This window comes from Vanessa cardui, chromosome 20, assembly GCF_905220365.1.
Source record: "Vanessa cardui chromosome 20, ilVanCard2.1, whole genome shotgun sequence".
In the NCBI taxonomy this organism is placed as follows: domain Eukaryota; kingdom Metazoa; phylum Arthropoda; class Insecta; order Lepidoptera; family Nymphalidae; genus Vanessa; species Vanessa cardui.
The window spans coordinates 5130137-5152989 of NC_061142.1; the positions used below are offsets into that span (position 1 = coordinate 5130137).

Genomic DNA, 22853 nt, shown 5'->3' on the forward strand with positions numbered 1-22853 from the left:
AAATATTTTTCTAATTTATTTTTATTAGAAAAGAGTTGATTTATTAAATATTGCTGTATTTATATTATACGATACGATACGAAAGAACTTTAAAAAATTCGCACTTAAAGTTGAAGTTCCGGTATAGCTACGATACGATTTAAAGTGTTAGGGACCCGAGAAAATCTCCGTAGCACCGCACCGCTTGGCGTCTAATTGCCAACTGAGCTTTCGGTTTCGGGCGGATAGAGAGAGGGCGGCCGCGGAAAATGTGCCGAGCGGGGACGAAGTCGGCCGAGCATAGCCGACGCAGGCCGAGGGCACACGAGCGACAAAGCACACCGCGACCTGCCATGCCACCTGCTACAGCGACCAACTGTTGCGCGACCGTTGATTTTTTGCTAACCGCCCGTAGACTCGTGAAAATTAACTAACACCTACGTGAAACTAACCATTGCCTATGAAAACTACATGCCCTATACGATTGTGTCACATGTGCCGTGCATACAATCTGCAAGTTGTTAATTAATAACAAACAAGGTAACATAGTTTACGAGGCATTTTCCCTCTCGCTTATCATTTAAGGAAAATAGTATTAGCTAACTAATATATTTATATGTCGGTAATTAAAATAGTTAAGTGGCATAACAAACATAAATAGTCACACAGAAGTTTAAAACGGTTTTAAAAGGTAAAAAGAAACTACTCCGTTTAATTACACGCTTCAGCTAACGATACAAGGTTTTTGTTTTAGCGAGACATGTTTAAAATTTAAATATGACCCATTTGTCGTAGACGTTCACGCATAGTAATTGTGCGAAAAACCAATCGTAGTCATTCCAACACCAAATCTTTCTGATATCATTTTACTTAACTTTAAAACATTTTTTAAAAATAGAACGTATCAAATTCTATAAAAAAATTAAGGTCAAATTCATACGATTATTAATGAAACTATAAAACAGTGATACTTTTTTGTTAAATAAAAAAAAAAACAATTTAAATCTGAATTGTTAAGGTAATTCGTTTGACAGAGACGACGTAAAACGTAATTACGTATAATGATTATGACTTATGACGCATACACGACCTTGTCGTTGATTCCTATTGTTTGATAGCCGACTTGGGAAACGGTTTAATTCAGATCTTAGTTCGTTTTTGCTACGTAGAAATTATTATTTACCCTCCATAAGGCATATTGGTTTTAAGTGCAGGATGTTTACAATAGCAGGTAAGAATTGAGACAGATGTTTAGTATTACTTTCTGATATCAAGATGAGAGGCGAATTTGATTCGGTGGGAGGACACGGGCTGGAGGCGGCGCTCGGAACCGGGTCAAGTTACAGGGGTGGGTCTAAAAAGGTCACAATGGGAAGGGGACTGGAATATTCCAGGATAATAGACACCTGAGCACGTGTACTGCCGGATATTGGGGGCCATTGTCTACCGGAGGAAGCGTTTTCGGCTCAACGAAAGATCCGATCCGATTTTTTTATTTCTTTAACTGTTGTTTTGTGTTGCACGCATTTTGAATTAATGATTTTATTTTTATTCATTTCTTTAGATTATCTCATATTTTATTAACAGTTTTTTAATAAAGAATGCTAAATACACAAACTCTAGAATCATAACTTGAAAAGTAAAACGTAGGTATATATAGGCGTTAGTTAAAATTCAGACGAAAAGTGCAATGTCGATAGCGTTCTGTATTCCATTATCATATTATACCCTTCTATAGTGAGTTTTGTATCACTGCAAAGAGCTGGAGCGACTTCAGCGCATCGGGAGAGCCAAGGCGGTAAAACACAACCGAGATTCAATTAGCGAGGGACGCACGGCGAGGAAATGGCGCTGGAAATGAGTTTTCGATATTTGAATAAATGGGCCGCGGAAATAAACACACGCGGGATATTGTCTTTGCTCATCTGACATAATCGTATTGTCTATGCTTTTACAAGGAAATTAAAACTTTACATATTTCTAGCTAGAGTTATTTCAATGTTGTATTGGAATGCTGTCTTTATTATATTTAGGTCATACATAGTATGCATAAATAAAAGATCTAGTAGATATACATTGTATTGTGTCGTTTGTCTATTCATTAGCCATATTTTACTAGGAACCAGCATAGGCGGCATCAGAAAAGAGGCGAATTACGTATGGCATCAGCGTAATATCGATCGCAAAAGGCAAAGTAATATTAAAATACCGTGGGCTATCGATATGCACAAAGTCATTCCAGTGGCGGCGTTTAAATTTAAAAATACAATTTACCGAGGAATTCCCTGCTTTGAATTACATTAAGTGTAAACAATAAAGCGCTAGTGAGCGTATCAGCCGCGGCAGGCGACGGAAGTACACGATAAACAATCTTTTTTAGATAAAACACTGAAAAACAGTCCATAAATTTATACAGCTGCCCGAGACCACTTCATTCAGAGCTGTCAACGCGACGCCAATACTGCTTTTTAATACCAATGTACGGAACACGTCGAATACAGCATAAATTACAACGAATATCGACAATTCTTGCAGAGGCTGACAGCACAAAAGATGTTTTTTTTTTTATTATTCTAACCTTTGCACTAATTAAAAAGCACAGCGCATCCGGTGGAGACGAATACACGAAATCGATTAAGTTCTGATTTGAAATTCAATTTTTATGTTTGCTATTAGTACGGGTCTAAGGTTAGCATCGTTTCCTGCGATTTTAGGGACACGCTCAGTTATTCCTGATGATGACAAATTTATGTATTTTTTATCCGTAATTATAGATAAAGGTATATTTTAAAAGCAAATTGAGTCTTTGAAGACGGCTATTATGAGTTTTTTTTTTTCAAATGAGGAACAACAGTATAGCTTCTGACAACGTTGCGGAGTGGTGTTTTAAATTGGAGCACGCCCGGGACGTCACTTCCGGTTCAAATAATTTATTTCTCTTGGCCTCCATCGTATGACGAGATCGTACGAAGTGTGAGATACGACATTTATACACGTTTAAATTCAGAACAATTTCTCAGAACATTATGATTGTGACATATTATTCTATATTATTTTTTAATAAAATTTGAGAAGTAATCTTAGTTATTGCAAGAATATTAAATATTTTAGAAATAAATATATTTAAGGCATTTTATATCTATTGTTATGAGGGATCCTAGTAGTCGATATGAAAGTTAAGCTTTGAGTTTGTCAATGATAAGAAAGTACAACAATGGAGATGACCCGTGTCAAAGGCTGGACACAATTCTGACAGCAGCGTGCTATCGCAGGGCCGGTTGCGAAGGACAGCGCCCACGGCGTCCGCTCCGTCCCCGCGCCGCACTCGCCCCACAGATAAGATATTGACATTTAAATATAAACACTACATTTTTTCCATGGATTGTCATCTGTTAACCTTTTTTTTGCAGCGTGGTGTACTTTCATAGTATAATTATTAGTTTGTACCGAGTAGACAATTACTTATATGTATATCATTGGTAGTACATATTAAAAAAAACGACATTTTTCTTAACGTTAAGACGTTGATTCACTGAACTGATCGAAGAGTTAAAATCAGTGCTACCTAATAACGGATAATGAAGTCTCATCAAATATTTGTTTTTGTGGGGGATTCGTACAATTGGAGTAGAGAGGGCCGCAAATAAGGCAATTAATTGAATTCGGCACTTCAAAGTCGCCGCCGGCGGGCTTTGTCGGCGCCTGAAGCCGTGCTGTAACACGACGCTTATATTGCAGATACTCGTGAACGCCCTTCGAATGCATCACATTTGCTAAAACTCCTTCACTCGATAATTCCCACACCTTTATTAAGACGTCAGAATCGAAGGTGCGTTAAGATGCGAAATTCGTGAACAAAGGCTACTTATGTTTCAAAGAAGTGCACCTGTGAATAAGGATTTGATTTTTTAATCCCTTGAATGGATCGAAAAAAGTAATCCGAATCCATAATCTTGTGCTTCAGACATTTCAAAATTGATGGTTCGACATGATTTCTAGTAACGAAGCTAATGAAAAGATTATTGTTGTCAATGACCTAAAATATAATATTTTCTAATTATACTAAGGCGTAGTGGAAATGCACTTATTTGCATACAAAATAACTATCAGTAACAACGAGCCCGCCAGTCTCGCTAAACCGAAACGTACTCAATGGCGCGGCGATAATTCGTTATCTACAAATACCAAGAATCGCACCAACGTTCTATTGTTTTATAATTAAAATATATTTTATCTGGAGTATACATGTGTTATTTCAAAATAGGAAAAATTATTTAATCGTTAATAACAATTGTACAAAATTGTAATGGAACAATAGTTGTTTTTTTTATTTGTTTTTAATTACAGTACGCATGCATAACAAATTTAAAATAGATAGGCTTCGACACACAAAAAAATAAATTTAAATATGTTATCTTTGAGATATATGTTAGTTTTTTAGTTCACATACTGAATTTATTTAAAACGATATAAAACTTTTATTAGCCATGAAACGTTATCTGAGCGGTGCATACAATTTGAACGAAAATAAAATAAAATGGCGACGATAAGAATCACTTTTGAATATTAAATGCTTTTGTGACTGAACACAGGGTCAAGGGGTAACCCCATTATTCGAATATTTGGAATATCAATCGAATCAGTTCGGGATAGAATCAAGGACGTCTAAAATAGGTGAATGCTGAAGAATGGCCTCATTGTACTGGTACTTCGCAAGTCCTTGTTAAGATTTTATTGAAGGACAAGGCCCCTTAAGGACGGCGTTCAACGATATAAAAACAGACGTCGAAAGAGCGCACCCCTTGCTCTTTTACTGCGCCAACCCTCGGGGTTAATTCTTTAGATCTTACCTGGGTTTCTAAGTATGTATTATGTCTTTTTACGCCATATTAAAATAAGGATTATTATATTATGTACTGTGTGGGACCTGCCTAATAGCGTGAGGTTTATTTTTATATTTTTAAAAGACGAATGACTTAAGGTGACTTATGTTATTATAAATACTATTGTCTTAAATAAAAAATTACTATCTTAATGTTACGTATATTTGTTTATTATAAATGATGATTGGTAAATACATATATTGATCTACATTGAAAACTAATTACAAGTAAGTATCTCCCAATTCCGAAGGTCTGGGTGGAGTGACCGTAGCTTGTAATTCTAAGTTTTTTGACCGTTAATCGTCCTAAGGTATTTACATATATTGAATAAGCCTTACTACACTTAATAAATAACTTCCGTGTTTCTAAATTTGCACTCTTAATATATTCTTAAATTAGATTTTTAATATTGTTTCGTGTATTTCGTTTACCTAGCAGTGCGCTTGTTCTAACATCCTTTGCGCTGATTTTCGTAATTCGAAATTTGTAAAGGTCCCGCACGTGCGCACGAGTGTGTATCGGGTTGCACCGGAAGCGGGTTGAAGTACAATGGCTGCCGGATGTGGCCGCTCGAAACGACACGTATCTTTTTATTGATATCTTAGAAAGCTCAATATTTTCCCTGTCCACACTACAGACTGAAGTTTCTGTGCCACGTAAATGATATTGAATTATTGATCTCTGAAAGGGGCACGTGTTCTCGCATTGAAGGTCTTTGGTAAGTGGGTAAATGGGGAATACAAATACGCGTTTTCTATTCGTATATAAGTTTTTATACTACGATTGTAAAGTGAGATTATATTAAACAAACAAACTCTAACGTTAGAATGAATGCAAGATCTTTTTGATATTGACGATGATACAAAGAACTGTACACAAGAAAACATTTAATTAAAATATGTACCTACCAAAATTCTTTTTTAAAAAGTAACCTCTAAGGAAAGAAGTTAGTAATATAATTTCTATGAAATCATATCTTGTATACGCGCCCAATACCTTATAATCAGAACTAAAAGCAACGTTATGATTTTACTCGAATGACGAAATACTTTTTGAATGTTTTGTCTTTGATAACTGAAATTTTGTTTCAAGAAAAATCTATAAATTGCATAGTAAATGCGAAGTGAAACTACGCAGTTCGCTTATATATCACCTCTACGCAGGATACGAGGCGTCAACGCTAGATTAACTGCCCATATCATTTATGGAAATAAATTAAAATGATTGGTCAAACAGAGCCACGTAGCTCATAAACTCGCTAATAAGGATGAGTCGTGATTTATGTCTGATATGCGAGGGTTTAATGATGAGATGCGGTTAATTATGCGCTCATTAATTCCTGAACGGTTAACAGCTTTATGAATGAAGAAACATTTCAATGGTGGTATTTCTTTTAATCGTACTAGATACGGCTTCATTAAAAGAGATGCATAACAGGTTTGGTTACTCGCACCGGATGTTTGGCAAGTGCCTGAAATCCGAAAATGCGTCTACTGGTAGGTTATGTGCATGCTTTAGTGCTAGATAAATCATACTATCGCGTGACATGAGGACTATTTGGTTATTTATAATGGAAGGGATGTATACCGAGGGCTCGATTGTTACTCATAGTTGTGCAATGTTAATAACTCTGCACTTAGCGCAGGGCTCTTATTATGACCATGAAATTAATAGAACTAGGCCTTTTGCAGTAAGAAATTTCGTAAGGGTGTTCCGAGGCGCACATCCGGCGATTAGCGGCGAGTACGCAACGCGAGGATGTGCACTGCGATCGCCTTGCGACAGCGCGGATGCGCGCACATTGCGCACATAGTCCGAGTTGCGCACATACGCCGTATGCCACGCGCCTTTTTAATATACTGCAATTGCTAAATATTCAGTATACGCCATTTTGTACACTAACCTTCGCGTTGTCGGCCCACTTGCATTACTTTTCAACGCTCGAGTTGGTGCGAGGACACGAAATGCCTCGCGGATTAACATCGATATGTTAGCCTTGTGGCACTTTTCATTCGATTGGGCGATAAAATACATATGTTTCAGGGGTAAATTAATATGCATTTGCAGGTTGTAATTACTTTGGAAATAACTGTTACAAAATATCTTATTAAGACGAGAGAATTATTATTGTTAACTGCGAGACTACATGTCAACATAACAGAAGCATGAGTTTATTTATTGTAATTAAAATATCAAATATTCTTAATTGGTGAAAAAACTATGAACGTTACTAAGGAGTATACGTACATTTTGCAGTGATGTTTGGTAAGGACTCACCACGCCACACCATGAGAGATTCCAGCTCAGTAGAGTCCCTGACACGAGAGCTCGGGTGTAAGAACATATCTTAACCGGAATCAAGTTCTCCCATATTTGTACACGAACACTTTAAACAGTCGAACGACCGATGTTTGAACACTTCGTAAAAATTTGACAAATATCGAAATAGGAAATTAATTGAAAATATATCTTAAGGAAAAAAAACATTAAATTGTATCGAATTAAAAAAAAAAATTGTAAATGTTTTCGTAATCGAACCAAGCGAAACGTAACACTATACGAACAAGAGTAACGCAACTAAGTGTTAAATTGTTTAAAAGAAAATAAAGAGCAGTGAACACAGAGTGTGGCTGAAGACTGCACTAGCCGTCCTTAGTGGTGAGAGACGGTACAGTGGTAGGGGTTCAACTTCACCTTCAAACAATCGCTGTAACCCGAACGACACATCATTCTTACAAACAGACAATTTATTTTTCATATCAAATTGGTATTTATTTTTAAAACACTCAATTTTATAATCTTACGTTAAGTTGTTGCGAATTTTTTATACGGTTTTAATGTCAAGTTCGTTCACTATGCCAATTAATTTGGGCACTAAATATAGCACTGCATCATAGCAATAATCATGAATAAATATATTTTATATCTTTTTCAAATCAATACTATTTTAACTAATTTGAAAATGTTCATAATTTCCACTGTTTCAGTATTGATTTTTGTTTTTCAATTACTATTAATCAAGCTAGACAAATCATAAGTTACAAATACGAGCATGTTCGTTATATATGTATCTAAATTTGTTTTATTACTACCTTATTTCTATTAAACACGGAGTGTTAAATATTATTCTAAAAATAATAGAAAACAAAGGCGTTGAGAGATTGGTCATGGTTTATATATTTGTAACAGAACACTTAATGAACAAGCTTAAGTATCATGTTCGCATAAAGTTCGTGGACGTCCAACATCAAAGAGTGACTCTTAAAGCAGACCCACTAATAGCGTAATATTTAGAAATAATATAATTAACACAATAACAGAGACATCTAAAGAAAAGATGTTTCATCTCAGTTTTATTTGTTGACAGGCGCGGTGTTACTTTCTTTGATAAAACAGTCATTGCTACATATTCGAAGGTAAACATTTTTATGATCGATGTATGAACATACATATATATTATCATTAAGTCGCTTTGTGTGTACGTATGTGAAAAATAAAATTGTAATGTTTGAGAGTAACAGATAAAAAAGCAAAAGTGTGAAATAAAACTTAATATTGCATATTTAACACGTTACGGTAGTGTGAGTTCGTTATGAAAACGGTAAAGATGACACATGTACTACAAGACGATGGACCTCGGATCGGCTGAAAGAGAGCGGAAAAACTGCGCCAAGGTCGCGGTTTGCCTCACGCGCCCGCCCGACTGGAACTATAATATGTGTGATGCTCCGCAATACCAAATTATAATCGCCTATGTTTACTACCAATATAATTCGATTTCGAATTTTTTTTATAACTATTTTCACTAACATATATCATACATACACATACTTAAGAAGATAAATAAGAAAGTAATTCAACTACTTTAGCGAAAGCTCAATTCAACGACGGTTAATTTTTTGTATTGACAAATACCAAAACAAGAATCCTTACTATAAATTTGCGTCGTAATATTTGATTCAATATTTATATGATTACTGCGATTTATGAAATAAAACCTTTTAAAAGATTCCTGGTTATTTATATGGTGTTCTTTTTAAAAATGATAGATGTGTAGCAGGCCGTCACCGTGTTTACCAGTTGTAATGCGCAGACCACCCGTGCTAACTGAAGAGGGCTTCGTGTCTCTTCGTTAATTTATTATTTCAGTAGCGTTCGCGGTGCCGACGCAGTCAAAACATCCCGCGCTATGATTTACTGCGCAATAAAAGTGCTTTTTATATCAAATGGAAATGGCCTTTATTCCTGAAAATACGCAGGACTTGCAAGATTATATAATTTTGATTCATATCTCTGGTCTATAAATAGCGAGATTCTATTGATTCTGTATATAAAATGCATTTGTTAGGCCTTTATAATTGTCATTATCGATTATAATCGATAATGCCAATTATCGATATCGATATTTCGACCGAGTCAATTTCCTTTTTTATAAAGCTCCTGTTTTGATAAAAATCGATATTTTTTCACATATCAATTTTAAATCCTATGTTGTAATTAAAGCTCTACACCCATAAAGCATGGTACCCATATCAATAGTAACATTTACAAAGCATGTTTTATAGCAGTGTTATCGTTTACGGGGGTCGTAACTAGTTCATAATTGTTAAGTTATCGTGAATGGTACTTTAATGAGAGCTATATCGCTTAGATAAATACTCTCTTATCTCACTATAGATAATGACTGAGATTATATGATCAGAATTTCGGGTTATAGTAATTAACTAATTAGCGCTTTATAATTGTGTTTCCCACGACGCAAGGTTTAGTTGACGATATAATAATCTAATCGTCTTAAGAAAAGCTTTACGTTTGAATAATTTTGATTTTAGCTTATTTAATTTTTTAGCTAAACCGATTTCGTATGTATTGAATAAATAAAAGCTATTTATTCGAAGAAGGAAAATATATCAGTCATTAAAATATAATAATAGATATGTTATATAAAAATGTCATTAAATATAATAAAATATTAAAGGCTTTGTCATAATCGCCAACCATAATTACGATAGCATTCATGTTACTCATCAGATCTTTATTTCAATAATTATTTTTTCTTTATATAAATAAAATAAAGAATAAAATACCTGACAAGATTTGTTTCAGATTTTAAATGTTATAACGTCTTAATACACATACACTTAGTATAGAAGATAGTTTGTAAAGTGAGACATAAAAATAAAAAAAACTTACCAGTGTTGTTGTATAACATGTTGTTGTTTTCAAACCTAAACTTTTAAAATATTATAACTTACCAGTGTTGTTGTTGTTGTTGTAGTGATGTGCCGGCGGAGGGATGTAATCCGTCAGCTCGGGCAAGCAAACGTTGCTTTCATACATATTTGGCGGGACGTTCGCGAGTAGAGAACGCTCCTTTTCCACATCTATAAAATAAGCTTAATGTTACACAGTAAACTAATTAAATAAAACAATACGTATTTTACACTACAATAAATATATTATTAAGACATATATATTAGCATACAATTAATGTAACTCAATCACTACATATTATAAAACAAAGTCCGCAAACCACGTCTGTCTGTCTGTATGTTTGCGGTAAACTCCAAAAATACTGAATGGATTTTCATGAGGTTTTCGCTAATAGATAGATAGATTCATAAGGATGGTTTAGGTGTGTATATAATTTATTAAGGTCTTGTGGAAAAAAGTTGAAATAGAACGACATTTGTGATATATTTTGGAAAAAAGCAATAAATAAATGTAAACAAAAGGTTAAAAATATAAAACAAAACTTATGTCCATCCGTATATTATTGTCTTAAAATAAATTTAATTGGACTGAAACATACCTTTTTGTAAAATCTCTAAGTGTTCCCACAGTATGTCGCCCATGAAGGCGGGAGCGCGCGCGACGAACTCTTCGCGGCCCATTGCACAGATGTCCTTGCCTTGCGCGCGTGCGAACTGCTGCAGCGCTACGCCCTCCAGGGAGAACTCCCGCGCAGCCCAGCGCAGCCATGCCGCCACTGCTGCCTCGCTCCATTGCCGGGGATCTACGAAACATACCTTACTATTAACACTAGGTCTCTATGAACTACCTCAAATATAATATTTTGTATTCATTGTACACATAACACAATACAACAACAACAACAGCCTGTTACTTTTGAGCAAAATATTTGGAACATACTCCACCACGCTATTCCAATGCGGGTAAGTGGAATACACACGTGGTAGAATTTCTATGAAATCAGACACATGCAGGTACCATCACGATGTTTTCCTTCACCGCCGAACACGAGATGAATTATAAAGACAAATTTGGCACATGAGTTTTCAATGGTGCTTGCCTTGGTTTGAACCCGCAATCATCGGTTAAAATGCACGCGTTTAAACCACTGAGCCATCTCGGCTCTAACATAATATAGTTTTAATAAATAAACTTTAGAGTTTAATTTTCAATTTATAGTATTATGATTCTATATAAAAATAAACTTTTGTGTTTTATTTTGATAATAGATAAACTTGAAATGTTAAAAACACGACTTAATAGACGATTATGACATGATAACCCTTAATAGCCGATAAACAACGGTGATCGGGTGAAGCAACTTCGACAACAATTAGGCGGGCGGGCCGTTGGCTAACACCGGAACTTGCCTCACGCGGGAAACAGCGACCTTGGAGCCCATCGCAGAGTCGCAGTAAAAAGTGATTTCTAATGTGGCTTTCCATGTTGTTTTAACAGAAACGCTTGCCTTTTGATCTGATCTATGAATTATTTGTTTTCTTATCGTTCTAGACTTACTCTAAGAGTCTTTAATTCATTAAAACTTTTCACGTGTCACCTTTATACCGTTTCATGAAAACAAAATACTAAGTAAAATATTTTGTAAATCGTATTTGTTATGGTATATTATGTACGTATTCTATTTTGAAAGATCTTATAGAAGCTTTATTTAGGTTTTATTGAAAACGTTTTGAATGTTTTCGTTTGAACAAACTTTTTAATTTTAGACTTTCCAGGAAATATTTTTAAGATTTTATTATGTAGAGATTGGTTATGAATGGAATTGATTATATATCCCAAAATATATATTTATAATTCATGTAATTTGCTGGCCTTCAACAACAATGCTATACAAAGCGTGGTGCAATAAGCCATCAATCGTTTCTAAAATGAAATATTTAAATAGATTAAAGGTTTTAAATTTGAATCGTATGTAATTAATCAGTGTAAAAATATGTGCTTTAAAATTTGAAACGATACATAGAAAACGTTTCTATTAAACGTTATAAAAGCAAAAAGTTTTGTTAATGACCTAAAATGTGCGGCATCCACTCTTCAGACTATTGAAACTTTCTGTTCTAGAGATTTATCGGTCGATAGAGATATTTGTAGTTAACCGGCGGCACCTCAAAAACATTTTCAAAGTAAGTAGGTAATCGAATGTTGCAATTTTTTTAAGATTTGTATATACATACAATTTTATTTTTATATACGCCACTAATAAAATTTCTAGAAAAATGAAATTCGAATTTCGAACATACGATATACGCGTGTTCATTTATTTTTTGCACATATTAGGAAAACACGCTCGTAGGCCGAAATTGCCGATTTCTTTCCACTTTTATGAATGTATCACAGAACGTCGCAGTGGCGATCGATACAAATAGAGTTATGTATTACTATGTTACAAATTGCGGGACGGGTCGGAACTTGACTTTTTCCCCGAGCGAAAAGCGGGACGAGAGCCGGCTAATAATAAATAATTAGTTTAATTACGGCTTTTAGTGGCCGGCCGCCTACGGGACTCTCTGTTTACGCTACTGTAGACTTCGACCCTGATTGCGAATGACGACGCAGTATTCAAGTTTTACACTTGTACAATATCTGTATGACATGATGCGTACGTGTATATTGATAAAACAGTATATTTTTCTATTTAGTCTTTTTTTTAAAGGTATGTGAATTCGTTGATTTTCAACCAGAACTATTTCTTTATCGATTTGAAATACAACTGTTTGGGCGTTTTTAAATATAGAACAGGTTGAATTTTTTCTGTTTTGTCTTTAGAAAAAATAGAATCGACACTCAAAACAATGCTATAACGTAAAGAAATAAAATATTATCTGTTACGTTGGACGAAATCTCTTTAACTAATTCGCCTACTGGGGATTCTAAGCATCGCGACGCGGCTAATCTCTGTAATCATTATTTTTTAATATTTAGATACACGTAACATTTATTAAGACTTGATCCAAAATAGATACTGATAAAGTTATTAAAAAAATGATTGCACTCGTCAATCATTATTTGCCAATACCATTTATACTTTTGGCAACATTTTGGGATTCCTTTAAGTGACTATTTATCTATCAGGTTTTTAGACGCATAGGTCAGCAGTTTAACAAGAATATTGAATTTATTTACGTAGCTGTTGCACTTCCTTATTACAAATTATACGCAGTTATTATGAAATAGATGTAACAATCAATTCGCTCATAAACAGAAATCTCGTAGCAGATAACGTTTTCCAAAGAATGTCCATTTAACGCTCAACTGAGAGATCGCTTCGAAAAGATAAATAGATAAACACGCTACTTGTGTATTCAAAGAGTTATTATCTATATTTTCATGTCCTGGTTTCGATTTTATTATTGCAACATAAATAGTAGCTTTGTACAAAACTATCTGAATAGGTATCACCTTCTCATCACTTATTCTCCCGCCAAATATTACTCTTTAGTAATTTTGAGTTCCAGCTTAAAGTACGTCAACCTACTTTTTAGATTCTAAAGTTGGTAGCGCATTGAAAGAAATGGGATTATTTTCTCACAGTGCCAATTTCTCTGACAGCGTCAAAATCAATGGTAATCGAAATAAAATCAATAAATAATTAACCCTAACATATAATCGAGAGTTCAAATATAATAAATTCAAATTAGTCGATCGATTTTGCGATACCGACAGAAAATATCAACCTAACCACCCAATATTCAACTTACTTTACCACCCAACAGTAAACTTCCTGCTGTATTCCCAATTGTATGGTGACTCAAGATAAAATAATCAATTACTAACGGACTAACTTTTCCCATAGACACAAGAAAATACAAGAACTTTAAGCCGCCACTTTTAATATGCATATCATTCCATATTGTATTATCCCTTCCATACGCATTAAACAATTACTAACTGTTCTCAATTAAATGTTGTATAAACTAAATTGTTTTATTCAATTATTGTGTATATTAATTAACAAGCCATTTCTAGTCGTTGTTATGTTTTAAGATCTATAAAGTGTAATTATATAATTGTTATACAACCGACTATATAATATAGATAAGAAGCGGTCTACTTTTATAGTTTATTATAAACTACGTGGCTACTTTTTCATTTCAGGATAGTTATTAGTAGTCAGTTGAAATTACAGCCTGGAATTTTCGAGAGCTGGTCCTCGTATTTTCTTATTTCAATTTTCTTTTGAAGATATTTGGAGTCTAGTTGATATAAATTTAGAATAAAAAAAATATGTTTGAAATGAAATCTTGATTCGAATAAGCAATGCGATCTTATTTGATATCAGGTGAGGTGAGTCAATCGTGGCCACAGATGTTTCTGATATGGTATGATTCTAAAATTGCCTTCATAAATCTTTATTAGATGAGTTTATTACGCTCTAGGTCACAGATGACGGCTGGTTATGCTAAGCGTCTGACAACGGTATCTATGTATATTGTTTATATCGCTACTCAGGATTTGTTAAAATGAATATTTAAATTAATTATTATACGACAATTAAGAAGAGGCTGCCTCTTTAGAAAAGGCTGCTTCTTAAATTTGTTAAGAAAGAAATTGTATTGTATAATAATATTGTATAATATTGCACTAAAATATGAATAGGACGCTATCATATTAACTGAACTAATAGTTATGAACATAAAATCCGGAAAAAGTATTTAATAAACTATTCAGATGAAAAAAACTATTTCTTGAAAGAAATTCAATAAATAGTTTATTTTCATCTGAATATCTGAAAGATTCTTGTATATCCCCGACTATTATAAATTATTAACTTCATAGGTATATACTATAATATATATATTATAGTATATACTATAAATTATAACTACGTAGGTATTCATACTAACTTGTTAGACTGTAATCATAATTAATATATAAATTATTGTACTTTCAATATAGACATATAAATTCTATGAATTTTTGAATCAGTAGCGTCACATCGCTTTCCATCTTTCATCCTTTTTCTGGTATGGATGTAGCTTTAACACGAACGGTGGAAAGTTGCAGTAGGCAGAGAGAATTATGCGCTGCCTCACTTTATAATCACATCCCGATAAGCTATACTTAGGCAGTAAATAGTCAGCATATAATAAGACGAATTAAACTAAAATATATATTCTTAATACTTATATTGTCTTCGTAAATATATTTTAACTAAAGTTGTAAATACGTTCAGTTTATACGAGTAAGATGGAAAGGTTATTCGATGGGGACTTATCAGGTCTTAACCGGTTACATTGAATTTAATTTTACGAGTCGTTTTATTGAGTTGAACAATTCGACAACAGCCTGATATGCAATTTGAGTGCAAACGTCTAAACATAACATTAACAGTACCAAAATTATAGGTATAAAGATAACTTTATCGTTATTGGTTTAATTGTAATGTAACTCGCTTTTGTAATTAATGCATCGCAGTAACAAGGCTTAAGCCGGATGATTTATATTAAGATATAATAAAACATATGGCGACAGACGACGGTAAGTTATTAGAATTTTAAACGTAATATTTAAGTAGAAGTTAATTGATGGACAGTCACTAATTTAATTAAAGAATATTTCATATTTTACAAGAAATGTTTCGTTTGAATTCAGTTTAATGATTGTTAATACGTAGTTTTACTCTTGCGTATAACTGTAATATATGTTTAAATCATACTATCAGTCTTGTATTAGAAGACGCTTTGTTAGGAGTGTATTACATTGCGGAGTCAACTGGTTTATTTCATGAAAAAAATTAGGACTTTTAACGGTTTCCAGCAATGTATCTTTACAAAGAGAAATATATAGTTATAAAATTTACAAGTCTGATTGTTTTCAATTACGGATTCATGTTGGATTTTAGCAATAATTTCGGATATGGAATAGATAATGTGACTAGTATGCGCGTGATTTCGCACTGGACACCGGAAGCGCGAATAGACACGGCGCAGACGCACGCACTTCCGTCGGCGACTGGCGTCGAACACGTCACCTGCGTCACCTCCCGACACGGTCTATGTCTATGATAGATGAAATATTATTTATAATGTTATAAAAATTCAAGTCCTGCAACGACAGCTTATATTTTAACATATTATTATGTTCCTACAGAGTTTCAGAGGTCGCTTGTTCAGAGTTCATCGCACCTTGGTATGCAGATCAGTTCATAATTTTTGTTCTCTTAATATATGCACCAAAGTACCACCAACCACCAACCCGCATTGGAACAGCGTGGTGGAATATGTTCCAAAACCTTCTCCTCAAAGGGAGAGGAGGCCTTTAGCCCAGCAGTGGGAATTTACAGGCTGTTGTTGTAATATATGCACCAAAGTAATCCCTCATCCTTTATAGGGTATATTCTAACTAAATCATTTTTATGATATGATTTTTTTGCGTTCTATCATTTCAAATTCTGAACATTATTAATTATTCTTAAAATTGGATACTTTCTTCATAATATTGCATAAAACAAGGTAATCGATCTGTAACGACTCGATAAAATGTCGTATATGAGATAAAGAACTGGTATTCAAATATTTTGGCATTTTCCTTATTTTGGAGCTGTCAATAATGTTGTAGCTTTCACTTATTGGGTTAAATTAGATACAATTTATAATTATACGTTGACATTGAATTCAAATTAAAATAAACCTTAAGATTATGCAATAAAGTACAATTTAAGAAATTTAAATGGTTTAACTAATTACGCATTTGACATAATGAAATTATTTGTGTTAATATTACATTTTATAATTAAAATAAACTATATAATAAATTGTTGTGATCTTAATTAAAAAATATCTTTGAAATCTAAATTAGAAACTTTTTACATTAGAATTTATCGTCTAATTTAGTGAGTTACACATATATTATTGCTAAATGATTATATAAAAGTATAATATTCTAGGTTGATTATTATTTAGTATTTAGTTTACATTAGTTTGTATATCGCAAGTTATAAATCTTAATATATATTTTTTTCCATACTCGAAATATCGTCATGGTTATTATATAATATTTTCTGAGGAAGATTGTGATATACATAATATATATCACGAATTAGGTTGACAGTAATATGTATGACTAGAATTTTCTTTTTTAGTATTATTTACTTTTAAACACTAAACTCGTATATTTACTGACAAGTATTAACTTCTTATATTTTTTAAGCAATTATTTATTAAGTGACAAAGAAATATTTATTTCGCTACAGTACTTGTAAAACACATTTAAATATTTCTGACAGAGTTATGTAAAAGGCGAGATATCCCAGTGGATAGAACGCGTGGATCTTAACCGATGATTGCGGGTTCAAACCTAGGCAAGCACAACTGACTATTCATGTGTCTAATTTGTGTTTAAAGTTCATCTCGTTCTCGGCGGTGAAGGAACCTGCATGTGCCAAATTTCATAGAAATTCTGCCACATGTGTATTTCATCGACCCACATTGGAACAGCGTGGCGGAATATGTTCCAAAACTTCTCTTCAATGGGAGAGGAGGCCTTTAGCCCAACAGTGTGCAATTTACAGGCTGTTATTGTTATGTAAAAGATTTTTTTGTAATATTCATAAATCCATAACATATTAAAAAAAATTGTCTGCGTGTTTCAAAAAGCTGTTTTAAACGTTCATTTTTTAACGACATAAACATTTTTATACCTTGTATGTACCAAGTTTGTGATCTATGCAAGTAACTTTTTAAAAGTATATTTTCGTGGTTTATAGCTTTCCCTTCCTGATCATAAAATGGCACCGAACGGTTGAATGATTAAACTCGTAAATGAAATTCTGTATATACAACTATTAAATAAAGACTATCGTATTTCGCTATCGATGTATTAGCTCTTGTTGAACGGGCGCGGTACCCACTACAAGCAAGCGTTTACATATTTATTACAAGCGTTTATATAACTGGCAATGTTTGTTTATTTATTTCGATCAAATTTCGCGAACGAATGAGACTCTACTTAGCCTACGGATTTAAAAGTTCTTGTGATATGGAGTTTTAATGGAAAGCGACACTTTATTTCTCGCCTAGAATGGACTCCTGACGAAGGAATTAAATAAAGTTTGATAGCTTAGATATTGTATAATATAAAAGATAATTTTTTTTTACTATTTTTATTTTTACTTATAAACTTATATAAAGAAATGTTGTATACAGAATATCATTTTTCTTTTTAATTTTAATTCATATTATTGATAAATTTACATTTTTTTATATTATAATATGTAGGTACTGCCAGTATTTAATAAAATCGCCTGAACTTTAGGCATGACAATTATGAATTACGTCAAAAAATATTGAATTAAAAAATATACAAAATTGCATAATTAGGATTATATTGGAACCATCTCTTTGAAAGACTAAACAATTTCGAGCCGCATGAGATGTTTTCTACTAAACTACAAAACTAAAGTGAACATAAAACATCAGTAAAGTTTAATTTTATTGCAGATTTAAATGTTTAACTGATCGTCTTGAGTGTGTGTTTTAAAAGTGTTTTAGAATTATCTGTTTCTACAGCTAAACTGTTTTAATTAACATAGTATTCATTTATTGCTTTAGGATAATACGATGAATAATTTTCTTGTAGTTTACATAAATTCTCTGCTACATAGGCCTAGTTGATAACACGTGTATCTTAAGCGAAAGCTCCCGGAGTCAAACCTGAGCAAGTAACAATGAGTTTTTATATGATTTTTTGCGATTGTAATTTATAAAGCGTATTGAAGGAACATATCAAAACACGAATATAACGCATGAATTCTGACATATGCATATTAAAGCATCCCTCAGTAAAGCAATGGTATTAGTTCCGAACTATTTAAGAGCAAAGGCTTTTGCCCAGCATTGGGCAAAAATTTTGGCGTTTTACTGAAATATACGATAGAATTTAAAGAAAGCAAATATAGTATTATAGTAAATTACCTTTTGGTACGCCGAGGCGCAGCTGTTCCTTCTCCCAGGAGGCGAAGGTAGCCTTCAGCGCCTCGGCCATCTTCTTGTTGGTGCCGGGCGTGAGCGGCGGCACCTGCGATGGGATGTCTGCGAAAACAAAGATTATCATTTACATATTGTCCAATTCAAAGTAAACGAAACTGGGCCAAGAGATTAATAACAAAAATCACCTTGTCCAAAAACAATGTTGGTATGATAACGTAGTGAATACCTGTCTATAAAGTCTTAATCTAAAATAAAAACTCATAATAATCACAGTACTGCAACAATACGATGGATTGACAGACGTAAAAAAAATATTGATACAAAGAATACTGAAGTATACGAAAATAAATATATCACATTAATAAAGGTAGTAAGTGATAAAGCGAAACCGGTTTTGGAGCTTTTATCTACAAGTTACAGCAGCTACCGTTTAAACTTCTGTATCGACTCGTAAACTCAGCTTTCTATTATGCAATCACGTAACATAAATTAATAAAAATCATTATCTCTTTCTCGAATCAGGTTTCTAACCAATTACATGCCCTTACATTTAGTTTGAAAGATAAAAGGTTTTTTTTATACACAGCCGATAAGGTTAAGGGTGCTTTTAGATCGGGCGATCGATGTTTTCTTATCTCCGATCGATCGAAACTCGTTCTGTTTACGATTGACAAAGATTGGTCGGTCGGCGTGTGGCGTCCGATTCAACTTGGGTTATCAAATTATTATCGTCCTTTGTACGAAATTTTCTTTGTTTTTGATAAATTCGTCTTATTTAATCAATTAAACTACATTTTGTTCAGGATCAATAAGAAAAATATATTTTTTTGTAAGTTTTCGGAATGCATAAAGCTTTTATTATCAAATAAAAGTATAATTTTGTTCGAAAGTAACTAAATATTTGTTGAAAGATTTTTCCCAATATCTTGGTATAGATAAAGAGTCTCATAAAAAGCTATTCTGTTCAATAGATAGCAAAATATATACTCACGAGATGAAATAGAAAAAAGTTAATTATATTCACAGCCCTTAGCTTTCCTATTTGCTTACACGTAATTTAAAAGATGTAATTTCAAGTATCGATTCATCCACGTAATATAATGGGAAGAGCTCAGTTAACTTCGGTATAGAAGCGCTAAAGTTAATTAGACCGATTGAGAAAATAAGTAGCTAAGATATTTCATTGGATAGTTAAAGGTTTGATTAGAGTAGGTAGCCAGCGATGGCGTCGAAATTACTGATCATTGATTACACAGGTGTAATACCAGTTACAAGCGACTAGCTTTTCACCCATTAATTCCTGCCTTCCATGCCGTTCATTTAATATCATGTAGTCGTATAAATCAAAGATTTATTTATTAACAAAATTTTTATCACCTGTATGATTTATAGAGACCGTACGAATAGTTATTTTTTTAACATGGATGCAATAAAGTTAAGATCAAAGTGTGCGAGTGACAGATTATTAGTGTCCACCGCGGTACGTATCCTCTAATCAAACGTGAACTTCATCAAGCGACGTTTATTATCAACGGATTAATTACTTCATCTACGGTATTTACTTTTATTTCTACCGAGTAGTGAAGAACAAATTAATAGTTGATTTCTTTCGAGTCCCAATGGCTTGGAATAAAATAAATCAGAGATAAACAAGCAAGATTGCATCACGTATGTGTGAGTCGTGCGCGGACGCAGGCTTCATTCATAAGTGCGTCTGGTTTGCGTCGCGTGTGTGCGTGGGCGTGAGTGTGTGTGCGCGCGGCTTGCACACCTGCCGACCAGTTCTGAGATGTTGAGATTTGTACTGCTCTCCCACGGTCGGTGCCCGCTCCGATCTTCTAGCTGAACCGTTCTGATATCATTTAAATGTTTCATACGTATTCTCGTCCACGGGACGAAACACGAGATCGTTTATACACCGCAAAAAACTTATGTGAACTAAGACAGGTTACATATGATTAACATTATTAATGTGTATGTTAATATTAAAATAACATAACATATCAATCAGTATGATGTCCTTCGCTACATCATAAAAAAAGATAATGACATTTTTTTTATTCTACATAATGTTGAATAAGTAATATTTGAACATCGTTTATAGAAACAAATAATTATGATTGTTGTTATAAAAAATTATGTCATATCTATTCACGAGGTAATATTTTGTGCTACTGAGGTTTAGGTACTCGTAGACCTTTCAGGCTATTGTTAAAACAACTATGTGCTGCGAAAAATCTTAGAAAACAATATACTTATTATAATATTAAAGGGCGAAGTAAGACTGCAGTGATTGTTGCGAATCACGCGGACATTAATTGCGAACTCCGGCGCATTGTGATTTACTCGTTGATGCCGGCAGCTGCACTTGACTCACTGCGAATGTATCCTTGTGTGCAGTAATACCATAGGAACGATATCCTTTATCGGATATGAGATTTGAAAGGGTTGAGATTTCTAGAAGATTATAATGAAACGACAATAAAGTTTTAAAAAACCTAGCTGTTCGAAAGACATTTTAAAAGATCGCATTATTAATTACCCTGCAACAAAATCGATACAAAATCGTTTTTGTGACAGTTCCCAGTTGTGTGCCCTTCGCTTTTTAGTGTTGTAATTTTAACATCATACCGGTATGGTGTGAAAATTGGCAATCCGATTTTAATATAAGCAGTACAAAAAACATATAATCATCGTAGTTATCGTGCGAAACGAAATGTGCTAATTTTATATATAAACTAATTTGAATAAAACATCCTATGATTTTAATGATAATCAAATGTCGTCGTCTTTTTTTTACGATGTAAACGGACAATATACCGTTAGTTTATTTTTGAATCGTTTTAGTTTTATTCGATTCGAATTTATAAACAATTCATTTTATTAATAAGATTAGTCAAATAAATACTTAAACGAAGTATATACATGTTATATAGCTGGGCCCTTGTTAATCGCCCTCACGATATTTGCCTTCTCCACATATTAATATTATATAATATTCACAGGTTTGGAACCGCGGTTATCGTCTAAGTGTTTTATCCACTAAAATCCTTTAAGTTTCAGTGTCTATATGTGACTAGTTTAATTGAAAAATATTTGTATGTAAAATAACAAATACATAAGGTATATTTTCAACACCAGGATGTCTGTACATATATTAGTTGTAACCTATTGCATATCCTTTGACATTTTACATAAATCAACTCGTATAGTTACGTTTGCTATTGTATTGTATGAAATGTAATTGCAAATAAAACGCACTGGCTGCATCACGCACACCTGCGCACACGACTTATTAATATACACACGCATTATCATAAAATAATTATTCTTGATTTATTCATATAATTACGCATTAAGCATATTCATAAGAATAAAAAAAAGAGTTATTGTATGGTTTCATGAATGTACTCTACCTATATGTTGTATATTAGATACACGAAGGCATACAATTTTTAGTTTTAAGTAATAAATGCTTCATTTAAAGAGGTCTTTTTTATTATGTTCTAGGTACATATTTCATATAAAATCGATAAAATATTTAATAAACTGAATAACATATTATTCATAGTCCTGGTATTTTTCTTACGTATAAATATATAGTTAGCTATAATAAACTATGTATGTGTTCTCTATCTGGTTTTTATCCCTACATTTAATCTATAAAAAAAAAAATGGTATTCGTAAAATGGGTTTCATTTACTTTAAGAATTGTATTTCGAGATGACAAAAAAAAACGTGACAAGTTCCGTTTCCGTCATTAAGGTAATTAGTCCGGGTGATTTTGGCT

At 33.2% G+C, this 22853-nt stretch overlaps 1 protein-coding gene across 4 annotated transcripts in view; it reads right to left on the reverse strand.

The window, feature by feature from the left end:
- The window catches only part of LOC124538182 (ETS-like protein pointed), a 126412-nt gene that overhangs the window by 14804 nt on the left and 88755 nt on the right, over positions 1–22853 (reverse strand). For all 4 annotated transcript variants that reach the window (XM_047115141.1, XM_047115140.1, XM_047115144.1 and 1 more), the window contains 3 exons: positions 19049–19165; positions 10675–10878; positions 10118–10246 (listed from right to left, as the gene is read on the reverse strand). In XM_047115141.1, the coding sequence (XP_046971097.1) occupies positions 10118–10246; positions 10675–10878; positions 19049–19165 (450 nt within the window). The remainder of the gene's footprint in view (positions 1–10117; positions 10247–10674; positions 10879–19048; positions 19166–22853) is intronic.